The sequence below is a fragment of the Ostrea edulis genome, chromosome 6 (assembly GCF_947568905.1).
Source record: "Ostrea edulis chromosome 6, xbOstEdul1.1, whole genome shotgun sequence".
Taxonomy (NCBI): Eukaryota; Metazoa; Mollusca; class Bivalvia; order Ostreida; family Ostreidae; genus Ostrea; species Ostrea edulis.
In genome coordinates this window covers 33,465,846-33,482,206 of record NC_079169.1, presented here as the reverse complement: position 1 = coordinate 33,482,206, position 16,361 = coordinate 33,465,846, and the positions used below count along the sequence as shown (strand labels likewise).

At 35.0% G+C, this 16,361-nt stretch overlaps 1 protein-coding gene across 9 annotated transcripts in view; it reads left to right on the top strand.

The window, feature by feature from the left end:
• The window catches only part of LOC125646436 (uncharacterized), a 38,784-nt gene extending 23,494 nt beyond the window's left edge, over positions 1–15,290 (top strand). For 7 of the 9 annotated variants that reach the window (XM_048872720.2, XM_048872718.2, XM_056139366.1 and 4 more), the window contains exons 3-5: positions 9,696–9,743; positions 10,418–11,271; positions 13,494–15,290. In XM_048872720.2, the coding sequence (XP_048728677.1) occupies positions 10,443–11,271; positions 13,494–14,731 (2,067 nt within the window). In that variant the 5' untranslated portion in view covers positions 9,696–9,743; positions 10,418–10,442 and the 3' untranslated portion in view covers positions 14,732–15,290. Of the gene's footprint in view, positions 1–7,630; positions 9,601–9,695; positions 9,744–10,417; positions 11,272–13,493 lie in introns of those variants that run through there. The other 2 variants (XM_056139367.1, XM_048872727.2) reach the window with 2 other exon arrangements.
• The last annotated feature ends 1,071 nt before the right edge of the window (positions 15,291–16,361 follow it).

The window sequence follows — 16,361 nt, the reverse complement described above, 5'->3', positions numbered from 1 at the left end:
AATATATTAAACTTATGAAATTACATTTGATTATCTAATGAAAAATATTAATCAACAATTGATCCATAAATGAAAAGACTTAATTTATCTTTATCTTTGCAAGAAATGTACAAAGATAGGAAAATGGACAGTTTAAATCACAATTGACCATTATTGACCACTTGGGGAGTATTGACCAGGACGGTTAAAACCGGGGTCAGTTTTGACTGCCCAACCCTGATGGTGTGACATTATACATTTATTGCATGATAGTGAGGGAGATATGAATATTTATTCACCCAAGAAAAATCATATCCCGAGGGGAATATGATTTTTCTTGGTGAATAAATATTCATATCCTCGAACATTCATGCAATAAATTGTTTATTATACCGAAACAAAGCAAGACTACACAGCTATACATTGTATGTAGCTGAGATTGCCTTAACAGTAACACCGCACTGTCAACGTATTAGAATGTAAAAACAACGAGTTACAGTGATATGATAACCAGTTTTTGTATTTCCATTCTCCATGAATGCTGATTTACTTGCTTGTTTTTTCTATCAACCAAAACCAAGCAATTTAATTGTATATCAGAGACCCGCATGTTTTGTGCCTTACGAACTATCAAAGTACAATGACTCGGACTCATTGTGACATCACAATAAAATTCATTTACCTTGACGTTAAATTTATGGAAATGCACGAGGCTGCATGCATATTGTTGTCTGCGTCATTCGGAACACTCGGGTTTGTTCATTTAACTGGACACGAAAGGGAAACACGAGATATCCGAAGGGGTGGAACACGAAGTTTTTTTGCAGGGCAAACACGACGGTCACGTGACCTTCTCGGCCAATCAGATTTTGTTTTACTAGTGAATCTTTATATGAGGTATAATAAAATAAACTTCAATGGCCACTCTCTTAGCAGCAGATAATTTGAAATATAAGATAGATTAATATTGATTTAATTGTTAAGCAAGGATTTTTGTTGTTATAGACTGTCATTTACTATATCAGTAAGTAATACTTTATTCATAAAAGCAACAATGTGGTTAGGGTTGCCTTTCCCTTTAAATAGTAAAACATGATTTTGTTTTCATATTGATACGGCATATCATATTAAAACACAACCTGAAGTCAAAATCAGGTTTTCTTTGATGCAGAAATGAAACAAACTTTTCAGCCAATCAAAATTGTTATAATTTTATCAAGACAGTGAATATTGAATGATTTAGATTTCTTCCTATTATCAATATTTAACCCCAAACTGTGATCTTGGAAAAAAAGAGAAGAAATATTGTTTTGAATGACATTTCTTCCTGTGCTGATATCTGTGACTTGGGGAATGTCATGGAGAGATACTGCTTATTACGGCACAAAGAGGTATTGTGGGATTAAACAACAACTGAGAGGGCTTCTGTTTTATCTATCATCTTTTCAAATAATTATTGGTGTCGGGGATGAGTGGAATTACTTTATGATGTAGTTAAGTACTTTTAATTACAATTCAAATCCTTGAATTCATTTCAAGTACAATATTGCACATTTTATCACAAATGTATACCCTTGATTGCATCAGTTACTTTTTGTGAAGTGATTAATGTGGAATTCATTTTTAGATGTGATGATTATGACGTAATATACTTGCACATGTAAACAATATTTTAGTGTACAAAAACAACCAGCTTATCACTAATGTTTTACTAACTAAAATTTTTCATATCAGTCATAAGATTGTTAATTGTTCCACTAATTAGATGGCTTGAAATTTTAAGGAACATGAAAATCTTCCCACTATACTTGAATATATGCTTACCTAAAATTTGTCAAATTAAATCCCTTCATGTGTTTTCATAGATCAAAAAGTTGGGTAGAAATTTCACACTTAGACTATATAGCCATGGCTATATCCATAAATACTGGACATTTCAAAACAAACCCCTTGTTTAACTGTTAAAGTGTAGGTAATTAAAGTATAATTATGATTATCAGCAAACCATAGACAGAGTTTCAGGAGTAAATATTATCTTCTGAAGAAAGTCTACTATGTGGAAGTTTTTGAAAATATTCTGTATTGACTATCAAAATTTCTTTTCCCGTTTCATACATCAACCTTTGAAAATTGAAAGTAAACTAAACCAAACAAAAGTTGTTGAAAATAATTTGCATGAAGCATGAAAATGAATAATCACAGTAAGTTAGTTTGTCTAAAGTATGAAAAAATAGACATTTTATCAACTATTGTTAAAGGAAATGTTTGAATTATTTGCTAAAGAAATATTCTAATAAGTGGTGTGTAGATTAGACAATTTCATCTCTTACTGTATGATGTGAAGATGTTTGAATTCATAATTATCATATCTCTAGAATGAATTCCTGTTTTTTCTCAATATATCAGTGAGATAAAGGGAATATCATAAAATGTAATAGAAAAGTCATTGCAGTTATGCACATGTTTTGGCATGTATATAGATATATATAATTACTTGTAATTGAAAGTAAATTCCATTACAAATGTGGAATTTTTAGTGAGACACAAATTAAGCGATTTTTCCATAAAAATAGGTATATAAATTTTAGTGACAGCTAATTTTGGTGACTTCTTAATTCTAGGAAAGATAACTAATACCTCCGACATGGAATAAATTGTAAGTCAGTTAAATTAGCAATCTCATCACTCGTGCTAATAATGCCAAAATCAAATCTTTGCCAAAAATTCTGCGTATACGGTAACTTTGAAGACAGTAATTAATTACAGCTAACTACAGTCAGATTTCAAGTTTCCCACCCTTGATTGGTGTAGAGCAAGAACTATTTTCATATGAGAGTGCGGGGACATTTATGACTTGGTGAAATTTGTGAATTATATTTGCTCGAGTGAGAAAAGAAGCATAACTCTAACCTCTTCCACACTTCACCATCGCTGGCCAAGTAAGATTGCGTATTGTAGCAAAAATCCTTTTTATATATTCTTTTGTCATTTTCTGTTCTTATCCATTATAAATAATTATCAGTCATTTATGCCCTTGCTTTGAGATTAATTCCCAGGATAGATTGAAGAAGGTTCCCCTCCTCCTACCCCCAAATGGGAGCTGATGTCTGCATTCTCAAAAATTCCCTTCTATTACCAAATGGGTAGTAACATTTAAAAGCTTGACCCCGTTGCTATACAGTAGTGGTGACAGAAAATATGTATTAGATGAGCTGTCACTTAATGGTATTACAACCGGACATCTGTGTTAAACATGCATGTGTGTATGTTTATGTACGAATACATTGGTATGCAGTGACTAGCTTAACAAGTACTTGATATAAAATGATGGTGGTTTCAATCTCACTTCCTCATGAAAAGGAATGTTTTAAAACAGCTGAATTATACCTACATGAAATCAGCAAATCAATAACAAAAGAAAGTTTGATATTTTAATTTTTGATTTTTTTTTATCAGACTGAATTTCTCCAATGTTTATGCACAACTTTTGTATTATATCTATTCTAATTGAGTGATCAACAGTAACAGTATCATAATGTAGTGGACTGGAAGAACATGTATTTGGTGTATCTGAATAAATTTTTATTTAAAATGTGATCACTAAGTCCTCCATTGCCAAAGTAGTGGAAATGTGTGTAATTTCAATGTTCAAATGAATCCCAGGGCTTGTAACTGCTTTGATTAATCCTGAGACTGGTAATTGCTCTGATAAATCCCAGGGCTAGTAACTGCTCTGACATTCCCATGGCTAATTATATTACTCTGATAAATCCTAGGGCTTGTTATTGGTCTGATAAATCCTTGGGTTAGTTATTACTCTGATAAATCCTAGGGCTCATTATTACTCTGATAAATCCTAGGGCTAGTTATTACTCTGATAAATCCTGGGGTTAGTTATTGGTCTGATAAATCCTGGGGTTAGTTATTGGTCTGATAAATCCTAGGGCTAGTTATTACTCTGATAAATCCTAGGGTTAGTTATTACTCTGATAAATCCTAGGGTTAGTTATTGGTCTGATAAATCCTAGGGTTAGTTATTACTCTGATAAATCCTAGGGTTAGTTATTACTCTGATAAATCCTAGGGCTTGTTATTACTCTGATAAATCCTAGGGTTAGTTATTGGTCTGATAAATCCTAGGGTTAGTTATTACTCTGATAAATCCTAGGGTTAGTTATTACTCTGATAAATCCTAGGGCTTGTTATTGGTCTGATAAATCCTGGGGTTAGTTATTGGTCTGATAAATCCTAGGGCTTGTTATTGGTCTGATAAATCCTACGGCTAGTTATTACTCTGATAAATCCTAGGGCTAGTTATTACTCTGATAAATCCTAGGGTTAGTTATTACTCTGATAAATCCTAGGATTAGTTATTGGTCTGATAAATCCTAGGGTTAGTTATTGGTCTGATAAATCCTAGGGTTAGTTATTACTCTGATAAATCCTAGGGTTAGTTATTGGTCTGATAAATCCTAGGGTTAGTTATTACTCTGATAAATCCTAGGGCTTGTTATTGGTCTGATAACTCCTAGGGCTAGTTTCTGCTCTGATAAATCCTACGGCTAGTAACAGCTCTGATAAATCCTGAGACTAGTAACTACTCTGATAAAACCGAACTTGGGTATATGCATGAATTTTATACTCTGATGTGAACAATTGATCGAAGTAACTCTTGTGAATCATATTACAATGAATTAAATAGTTTGTGATCAAAGGACTTTAAAAGTACACTTACATTTTTTAAAGGAGATATTAGGAAATATTTTGTACCAGCTAACATATTGCGTACAACAAAGGGATGTTAAATCGTTTATTTCTGAAGCTATTATATTTCAAACTTATGATAAATAGCTATACAGTCTGTCCTGCCCACTCATTTAAAAAAAATGGATTTTCCAAAGTGTTTGGTAATTGGAGTGTAAGTGGAGTCAACGCACCCAGGTTATATGCATAGGTAATATTTAATTCGATGCCATTTTTTCCACAATATTAGTTGTCTCAGGCTAAATAGGTTCTGACCACCATCAACATTTAATAGTTTTGATGGTCAATGCAGTCTATGCGAAAGACATCGGACCGTCGGACCTGACCGATGTGCAGTGCCTCAGGTCCGATGTGTCATTTTTTACACCGGACCGGAATGTCCGATGTCTCAGTATTCGGTTTTAAGCTTTATTATTTTGACGCGGAGTCAATTAAATGTTTGTCATAAGTAAAAAATATCACACAAATCCAAATACGTAAATGAATGTGATTAAAGCGCATGGACCGTCTAAAGTATTATGCAGGAGGGATCCCTGGTATAGTATTGCTAGTATAATAAATAAGATTTCCTTGGTTTTGCATTTTCACGTGTTTCTCTTTTTTACATTAGGTTTTTCGGTCTGACAAAATTTGGTTCGGTCCGGTGTGTTCATTGATTACACAGGACCGAATGTCCTGTGTGGTCCAAAAAACTTTCGTATAGACTGTCAATGTTGTTACAATAAATTTTTCACACTTTTGATGAAGAACCAAGAGGCCAATTTCTGCTTTCAACCAAACTTGGCACCAACTATCATTACGATGGTATAATAAGTAGAGGGAATTCAGTTATGGAAGACGAAGGAAGAATAATAAAAACTGGGCAGAGTGTAATCTTTTAGAACTATTTAACCAGACGAGCCAAATTTTAACCCGACACCTTCCTTTTGTGTGATATAGATTCAAACCTGTTCACACCATGATCTCTTCTGACCAGAGCTGTTAAAGGTGCAATGTCACTACAGGGACTGGAAGATTTTTGTAGAAACGAGGAAAGAAATTTTTTTTTCTTAGAACTAAATGGGATGGTATTTGTAGTTTAGATTCAAGTTTATTCAAACTATGGGATCTCGAAGTAAAAATGAGAAATTTTTTTTTTTAAATTTCACATTGATAAACATGCAAGACTCCTTGACTAAGTTTCCGAATTACCATAAAGGATGAACATAACTTTCCGAATTACCATAAAGGGTGCACATAACTTTCTGAATTACCACAAGGGATGCACATTTCTATGTCTATAAGATGAGTGATTGCCTTCAACTTCACGTATGAAGGGGTTAGCAATTATTAAATTTTTAAAAAGCTAAATGATTTGAGGGTTAAAACTATTTACACTGTAAGACATAAATTAGTTTTGATGAGATGAAACTGAAACAACTGCTTAGAAAGATTCAACAGTCGAGTCACACGTTATGTAAAGGGTTAGAGGGAGAGAACTCCAGTCGAGTCGCACATTATGTAAGTTTCTAAGGGGAGATAAATCCAGTCGACTCACACATTACAGTGTTTGGGGGAGATAATTCCAGCTGAGTCAAACATCATAGTATCTAGAGGGAGATAATTCTAGTTGAGTCACACACTACAGTGTTTAGGGGGAGATAACTCCAGTCGAGTTACGCATTATAGTATCAAGAGGGAGATAGTTGTAGTCGATTCACACACTACACTGTATGTTTTATGTATGGGAGGAGCAAGTCTCTGTTTTATGTATGGGAGGAGCGAGTCTCTGTTTTATGTATGGGAGGAGCGAATCTCTGTTTTATGTATGGGAGGAGTGAGTCTGTCTGTTTTATGTATGGGAGGAGTGAATCTGTCTGTTTTATGTATGGGGGGAGTGAGTCTGTCTGTTTTATGTATGGGAGGAGTGAGTCTGTCTGTTTTATGTATGGGGGGAGTGAGTCTGATTTATGTATGGAGGAGTCAGTCTGTCTGTTTTATGTATGGGAGGAGCGATTCTGTCTGTTTTATGTATGGGAGAAGGGAGTCTGTCTGTTTTGTGTATGGGAGGAGTGAGTCTGTCTGTTTCATATATGGGAGGAACGAGTCTGTCTGTTTTATGTATGGGAGGAGGGAGTCTGTCTGTTTTATGTATGGGGGGAGTGAGTCTGTCTGTTTTATGTATGGGGGGAGTGAGTCTGTATGTTTTATGTATGGGGGGAGTGAGTCTGATTTATGTATGGAGGAGTCAGTCTGTCTGTTTTATGTATGGGAGGAGTGAGTCTGTCTGTTTTATGTATAGGAGGAGTGAGTCTGTCTGTTTTATGTTTGGGAGGAGTGAGTCTGTCTGTTTTATGTATGGAGGAGTGAATCTGCCTGTTTTATGTATGGGGGAGTGAGTCTGTCTGTTTTGTGAATGGGAGAAGTGAGTCTCTGTTTTATGAATGGGAGGAGTGAGTCTGTCTGTTTTATGTATGGAAGGAGTGAGTCTGTCTGTTGTATGTATTAGAGGAGTGAGTGAGTCTTTCTGTTTTATGTATGGAAGGAGTGAATGTGTCTGTTTTAGCTCACTTGAGCTGAAAACTTAAGTGTGCTTTTCTGATCACCTGTCCTTTGTCAATCCGTTTGTCTGTAAACTTTTCACATTTTTATCTTCTCCAGAACCACTAGGCAAGTGTGATCCCAACTTGGCACAAAGCATTCTTGGATAAAGGGCTTCCAAGTTTGCTCATTTCCAGATTCATACCATCTTGCATGGGGAGACAATTAGCAATTTGTTAATTGTTCAAATTATGGCTCCCCCAGGGTATGGTAGGGTTACAATAGCTTATCAGTTTTGCTTAAGGATATATATGAAAAAAATCTTTTAAATTAAATCTATTGCAGATTCAAGTTTGCTCAAATCTTGACAGGGTTGGGTACGATGGGGCCACAATATGGAATAAAAAGTTTTATTTTGCAATATATTTAGATGTTTAAAGATGGATTCAGGATGTATTGCAGTGGGTTGTGATGTAAAAGTGAGGATTCAGGATGTATTGTAGTGGATTGGGATGTAAAAGTGAGAATTCAGGTTGTATTGCAGAGGGTTGTGATGTGTAAAGTGAGAATTCAGGATGTATTGCAGTGAGTTGTGATGTAAAAGTGAGAATTCAGGATGTATTGCAGTGGGTTGTGATGTGTAAAGTGAGAATTCAGGATGTATTGTAGTGGGTTGTGATGTAAAAGTGAGAATTCAGGATGTATTGCAGTGGGTTGGGATATAAAAGTGAGGATTCAGGATGTATTGTAGTGGATTGGGATGTAAAAGTGAGAATTCAGGATGTATTGCAGTGGGTTGTGATGTGTAAAGTGAGAATTCAGGATGTATTGCAGTGAGTTGTGATGTAAAAGTGAGAATTCAAGATGTATTGCAGTGGGTTGTGATGTGTAAAGTGAGAATTCAGGATGTATTGTAGTGGGTTGTGATGTAAAAGTGAGAATTCAGGATGTATTGCAGTGGGTTGGGATGTAAAAGTGAGGATTCAGGATGTATTGCAGCGGATTGTGATGTAAAAGTGAGAATTCAGGATGTATTGTAGTGGGTTGTGATGTAAAAGTGAGAATTCAGGATGTATTGTAGTGGGTTGTGATGTAAAAGTGAGAATTCAGGATGTATTGCAGTGGGTTGGGATGTAAAAGTGAGGATTCAGGATGGATAGGTTGATTTAGGGTTTTTAGGGGTGTACAGATTCAGAGTCTGCATTAAGCTTTATCATGGTGGGGTGTTGCATCACATTTATAATTGTTACTTTGTTTTTGTTGTTTTTTTTTAAGTATATGTTTTAGTTTGAGTTTTCCAGTCTAGGATTCAATGATACACAAAACTTGTACAACATTTCAACTTTTATTTTCCGAATCACAAAATGTTAAATTATAAATTCAATCTAATAAAGATTAGCCACATGAAGTCATACAATATAACTGATGCACTTGAATTGCAATAATTTGATGATACTTACTACATGGCTTCTTGGGAACAGTTAAACTGTTGTCACGAGGTAGGGAGAAGGCCTAGGAAAACTGTTGCTGAAGGCTAAGGACAACAGTTTGCTCTAGGTCTTCTCCCCTAACGAGGGACAAAAGTTGATTGGTTCCAAAGAAGCCATACAATAAGTGTGTTATTACCTACCCTGCTGTATAATTCTGCAGTAAGAACAAATATGTGCAAATAATCGTTGTTTCTTTATATCTAATTTTGTTACAATATGAAGAGTATGTTGTTATTTCTAAAACTTCCAGCAAGCCCTCTTCTGTGATGTTACTAAACTTAGCCATATTGATAGAAACTGTCGTTTGGTAAGCAACGTCTTGATCACTTGAATGCTTGATGAACATCATAGTCTAGAGATGCTTGAATTATATAACAGTATATTTGACCAGGAAATAGTTCAACTGTTTAATGATGTGCAAAATCATAAACAAAGCTAAGGAAACAGTTAGAAATGACTAATTATAAATATTCATATAGTAGGATAAGTACTTCTAAAAGTTTTTTTTTTATCATTACTATTTTCATTGATTATCAGTCATGTGAGATAATTGTTTCTTTCCTGAAATGAAGGAGATGAACTTGATCAAAGTCAGCAGAATGTGCGTAATATTTACGGTCAAGTGCGTGGAATTTCACGCCACTGTGTAAAACATGCTTTTGATGTCATTGAGTCATTGATAAGATATAAAGTCATAAGTACTAATCCCCTACACATAGTCGTGGTCCCGTACAATCACTGAATCAGGAAAATTGTTCCACACATTCATTTACTAGAACTTACAAGGTCATTTTAAGATAATTTGTTACTAATGTTGAAGGGTCTACATCAGACGTGTGTCGAAAATGTAATAAGTTTTTTTTCAATTTTCAATTTGTTTGGATGATTACTTGTATTTGAAAAATGTATAAAAGTGTGATCTCTTTTTTTTTTCTCTTGTAGAATTTTTCACTCAGCGGACAGAACAGGATGGACTGAAATTGTAGAATGGTAAAACATTTTAATTCACTGTAAATGTACAGACAGACAGACTACTACATTTTACTACACTGTAAACCTACAGACAAACAAACAGACAGACCACTACATTTTACTTCACTGTAAATCTACAGACAAACAGACAAATCACTACATTTTACTTCACTGTAAATCTACAGACAAACAGACAGACCACTACATTTTACTTCACTGTAAATCTACAGACTACTACTACATTTTACTTCACTGTAAATCTACAGACAAACAGACAGACCACTACATTTTACTTCACTGTAAATCTACAGACAGACTACTACTATTAGTTACGTAACGTGGTGTTGTTTATGATTAAGCTAGTGTCATAGTAATATACATTTTGTACTATAAACACAGGTGAGAGATAATCTCTGTAAAATCCATGGAATAAATTTCCTGGTCTTGTGTTAGTATATATCTCTCAGGTTGTCATAAAGGTGTTCTATGTCTCTTGTTTTACACATAAGGGATTTCTATGGTGCATTTTCCAATTTTTAAAGAAAGGATGAAATTTTTATCTAAAGAAAACAAACCTTTTTAATGTGAATTTAAAACTTCTGCACAAAATGTTTTAAACAAACCATAGAGAAAATGAACATGTTTCACTCCAGTAGCGGTCAAGAGGATTGATAATATTTTGTTATTATTAGGCTGCTGGTCAGGCCATGCTAGAGAATGGAAGAAGATATAGATATTTTAGCTAACCAGGGGGAGGAAACCATCACAGAAAGCACAACAGGAGGTGGCCACTTCAACAACCTTCAGCTTAGCTTCACTAGCCATGAGAAAGACGGCTCGATCCATGCGTTACAGACAGCGTATGGAGAGCTGAAAAAACGTTTACAGGAACAAGTCAGTAAAAATGTGGTATTGCAGACTTCAATCCGCGAAATGGAGATGCAGCGCATTTCTAGTGGACGTCCAAACTCAGGAGTATTTGGTGCGGCTGGTCCCCCAAGTGAACCGGAGCAGGACTTGCAGGCTCAGTACAGGGCTGAATTCGGATTTGCACAAAGTCTAGAACGACAAGTTATTCGGGCCAAAAGTACATTATCAAAACTTGAAAGTGAAAATAAACATCTGATTAAAAAACTTTCTCAAGTGGAAGATGAGCTGAAACAGTGTAAAATTAGAGATCATGAGAAAGTGAAAGAAATCGATAAACTTCGAGCAGAATTACAGGACAAAGGAACCATGGCATTAACAAAGGAGGTGGAAAACTTAAAAATTCTGTTACAAAAACGTGATGAAGATGTTTTACGTCTTCAGAATCTTGTTCAGAAACAGGACCAAGGTGTGTTTCAAGCTCAGCTCCAGGAGAAAGACAGAATGAAGGGTCTGGAGATGGGGCAGTACTCCCAGAATTCCATCTCGATGGAGGAGGAGAAACGGATACTAGACCAGGTGGAGCGATACAGCGAAATAATAAAAACTCTGAAAGCACAGGTTCAGGATCAAGGCAAGATGTTGCTCAAACAGCAGGAAGCCATAAGAAAGCTAATAGGTAAGAACATTGTAAATTGTGGGAAAATAAAGAAACATGAATGTTACCTACAGATAAATAGGTAAATATAAATGTTACCTACAGATAAATAGGTAAATATAAATGTTACCTACAGATAAATAGGTAAGAATAAATGTTACCTACAGATAAACAGGTAAAACAGATAAATAGGTAAATATAAATGTTACCTTAGTACAGACAAATAGGTAAATATAAATTCATCATTAGTGCGAGTGTGGGATAGAGAAATTCCACCAAGGGGACAAGATTTGCAGTCTAGGACGAGGCTTTGCCGAGTCCTAGACAGCGAAGCTTGTTCCAGAGTTGGAATTTCCCTATCCCACATGAGTAAATAATGAAGGATTATTTTTCTCACATTTTACTTTACAGTTTAGTGCATAAATTTAGGAGCTTTCAGAAAATTCTAAATTATCAAAATCCTCATTTGAACTTCGATGCAAAAACTAATTAGATAGGCAAAAAGAGCATACCCGAAAATGGTTTACCCAAGGTTGTCCACCAGAAAGCTATATACATTAAAATATTTAAATATAACAATACAAAGTATTTTTACTTCACTGTGTAATGTAAATCTTCACCGTGTGACGTAAATCATAGAAAATACAACACATCACAATCAAATGACATCACAGCAATGTGAGACAGAAATATCTCACATGGCTTTCTCACATGGGTAAAGTCGATCTCACACTAGTGATAATGTGAGAAAGATATGTCACAGGAATACATAGGCCCAACTTTGTTTCCAGCAGGGGTATTTTCAACACATATAGTTTTGTTTAACAATGCCAAGATTTGATCCTAATGAATTGTTTTGCACTTACTCATGTTCTCATATATTGAACAGTACATAATTTCCTTATCATATGAGTTTGAAACATGGATTCTATTAGCACACACACACACACATACATGTGCACATGCACGTACGTGCACGCACACACAGATACTCATTTTGCGAATTTGTCAATACAGTATAGCAATTAAAAGTATTTTTTGTAAGCATAACAACCACTGACTGTGAAACAAGACTGTTATTTTCAATTTACCATCAGAAAAAAAATTAATTTAAAATCATTGTCACATTAGAATCCTACAGAATGGGATTTATGTCGATGACTCAGCAGGTGGTGCAGTAGGTAGTGAAATTAGAATCCTACAGAATGGGATTTATGTCGATGACTCAGCAGGTGGTGCATTAGGTAGTGAAATTAGAATCCTACAGAATGGAATTTATGTCGATGACTCAGCATGTGGTACAGTAGGTAGTGAAATTAGTAGTACAATGTACCAAGGAAAACTAGTAAAGGTCAAGGAATAGATACTGGGTTTTTTATAATGAGGTATGCCTATATTTCTTTCCTGAATACATATTTCAGATAAAGTAACAGGAAATATACACACGTTCTCATTGTGTGTGGGTTTCCTGGGCACTTTCAGTATCATATCTATAGCATAGTCGTCCTTTACAAATATGTCCATAAATGATTACCCCATAAATTGTTGACATGGGTAAAATGGCTTTGGTAAATATTTTTGTATTAAACATCCATTGCAATAAAAGATCTCTTATATAAATGAATAGCAGAAAATCTACACATTGATATTTAAAAATAGCAGCACTCAAGATCGTGAAGAAATGAATAAAATTTGATATTTCCAGTAGTAATTGCACAGAACTATTTATAGAGGTACCGGTAAGCAACTTCATCTGTCTGTGAAACTATTTATACAATCTTATACATGACTGTGTCCATCTTATACACGACTGTCCATCTTATACATGACTGTCCATCTTATACATGACTGTGTCCATCTTATACATGACTGTCCATCTTATACACGACTGTGTCCATCTTATACATGACTGTCCATCTTATACATGACTGTGTCCATCTTGTACATGACTGTCCATCTTATACATGAGAGTGTCGATCCTATACATGATTGTGTCTGATACTCGTGTTACTGGGTCCAGTTGCACGAGAATCAGTTAAGTTTAACTGACAATTAGCGTTTAGTTAACATTAGAAATGTTCAAGTTGATGGTAAGTTAACTGTCAGTGAAAGTTAACTAACCTTCTTGCAACTGGGTCCAACTAAATGTGTTATAGGTACATAACTACGAATTGTTGTATTTTATATTACCAACTAAATGTGTTATAGGTACATAACTACAAATTGTTGTTTTTATATTACAGAAAAATCCAGCTCCTCCAGCCTCGGTTCCTCTACTTCACGTTATGCTGCAGAAGGCGCTTCTCTTGTACAACCTCACTCCGAGGGTCAGCATCCTCCGAATATCCTCAACCTTCAAAGCCATAATGTGGACGTGTACGCCCAGAAAAAACAACAACCCTTAGTCTCTAATTTCCCCACATTACCCACAATGCCTCCTGAGGAAAGCTCCCAGGAACTGGGTGAACAATTTCAACAGCTAAATTTCGGAAAACTGATGATGGAGACCACATCCACAAGGGGCGCTAAAGAAAGTGAATGTTTTGAATCTGGATATTCAAATAAATATTCACCATTCATACAAGGATCAACAAACAGAGACAGTAAGAAAATAAAGCATGTGTCGCCTGCTAGTCAATCACAGAGACTGGATTTAGAAGAAACATATCCCCACGCTACGAAAGCCTCCAACGTGGTCATATCTCCCAAACAGGATTTAAGTGTGTACGAAAATTATGACAATTTGACAGAAGTAGGAAACTCTGATAGGGGCAAAATGACTGACAATCGAAAATCATACAATATTCCTGGTTCTCAAAGCCGCCCTTATAATCCTGAAGTTGGTGATTATGTAAATTTAAAAGATATACACCCAAGTCGTGCTGGAGGAGATATTCCTGTGATATCGCCACGCGTGATGGTCCTTCCACCGGATGAGCAAATGAATAAATCTCCGGCATATAGGCAGCCTCAAGAACACAACAGCGGGGGGATATCTCCTCCACAGTCTGTAGTTCGATCTCCCTCATTTCAAGGAAGGAGTGAGGGACGAGAGGGCAGAAACAAACCTTATATCCAGCCTTCTGTAGGGCGAGTCCCACAGGAAAACGCAATGAAGCAAGAAATAAGTGTTGTGCCAAGTTACGTGGCTCCATCTAGTGGTGGAACTCGACCAAAACAGGTTGTTCAAAAAAATGTATCAGGAAATTCCCAAATATGTCCTGTCTGTGGACAGAACTTTGTCAATATTAGTATGGAAAATTTCCAAATGCACGTGTTTCACTGTATGGATGATAATTCGGAAGAATGCATGACTCTAAGAAATACTTCCCCACCCCAAACTTCAGACAAGGATGTCCGTATATGTCCGATGTGTGATGCAAGTTATCCCTCAGAATTGCAATCCGAGTTTGAAAAACATGTGCAAGAACACTTCGGAGAAGACCCCATTGGTGATCGATTTGAAGTTTTACGTCCTTGATTTATAATTACAATTAAATGTTACAATTTAATGTTTTATTTACAGGTAAATGTTAAGATATTCTAGGTAATAAATTATCATATTTTTATTAATATTACAGCAGCTGTTAGATTTGGTTTTTGTCAAGAACAAGTTGCTTTCTATGTCTTGTTACAATGTACATGTATTTTGAATCCTGGTGATCAAATTCAGTACAGCGAGTAATTATTTGTTAATGCTGAAATAATTAAACCTGCATTGGTATTCAGAATGAATAAGATGAAAATCATTTCATTTTTGGGTCAAAGGTTAGACCAACAGGACATTGAGAAAAGAAGGCAGTATGGGGGCTTTCACTGATTTTCCTTTTAACATAAGATTAATGATATTTCAGACACAGACTTCTGATGGTATGAAAGTGATCGCTATTGATGTTGGGGTCAAAGGGTCAAGTAATCTGGACAAGAACTAGTTAAGAAGTTTTAAAAGTTATACTTAGTACATTCTGTTTATGTTTAAACTGAAATTATTTTGTACAGATAGGACAATGGCATAAAAAAATAAATTATTTGTCGTAGAAGTTTTCTTATGCATAGTAAAATTGTAGTGATGGGACCCTCAATACAAATGTGTCCATTCTTGTCATTGTAGGGAGTTATAAGCATGGAAGAATTACACCTCTCCTGGAAATAGTGAAAGTGTACTAGCCCTATTAAACATCCCTGAATTTAATATTTGTCTGGAATTCACATACACTATAAGGGAGTGAATACCCTTTCCATATATTTTTTTTTCATATTTTGTGGTTTCGACAAAAATTCAGTTTGTGATACATGTAAATTTACTTCGTAAAACCTCAACTTATTATCATTACAGAGACATTTATCCAATTTTAGTAAAAATGTGTTTATGATTTTTTTTTTCCAAAATGAATTTGATTAATATTTTGTGCACTTAAAGGGACATGGACACAGTTTGAGATGAAAATTTTCAAATTTTATTTTTCCATTTTTAATGTATAGAATGCTTAACTAAGGTATTTTTAATGGTCAGCAAAAATTTGAATGTCATTTGTCAAGGTACATGAGAGATATAGAGCTCACAATTCTTTGTTATGTAAACAAGGATCGTGCCATATGTTTGTTTACATAGGTTAAATATCCTTGTAAAAATTTCGTTTAAAGCAAATGTTTCAAATTACAAGTTAATCATGAACACAATTAAACAGTATCTAATGTTTGACACATCTTATTTTGTTTTAAACACGATATTTTCTATTGAGCAATCTATATGTAAACAAAAACGTGGCACGAGCCTTGTTTACATACATGTAACTAGGAATTATGAGGTCTGTATCTCACTTGTAACTCAACAATTGGTATTCAAATTTTGGTTAACGATTAGAAATACTTTAGTTAAGCATTGTAAATGATAAAAATGGAAAAATAAAATTTGAAAATTTTCAGCTCAAATCGTGTCCATGCCCCTTTAATACATCATGGTAATATGAAATACTCAGGCTGAGCTCAATGTTGAACTACTCCTGGGCAACATTGACCTTTGAGCATTCTCACTGCTATGTCTGCTTTTCATATCATATATGAAAATTCATAAATTTCATTTTTGAGAGTACAAGAGGACATGAATTGTG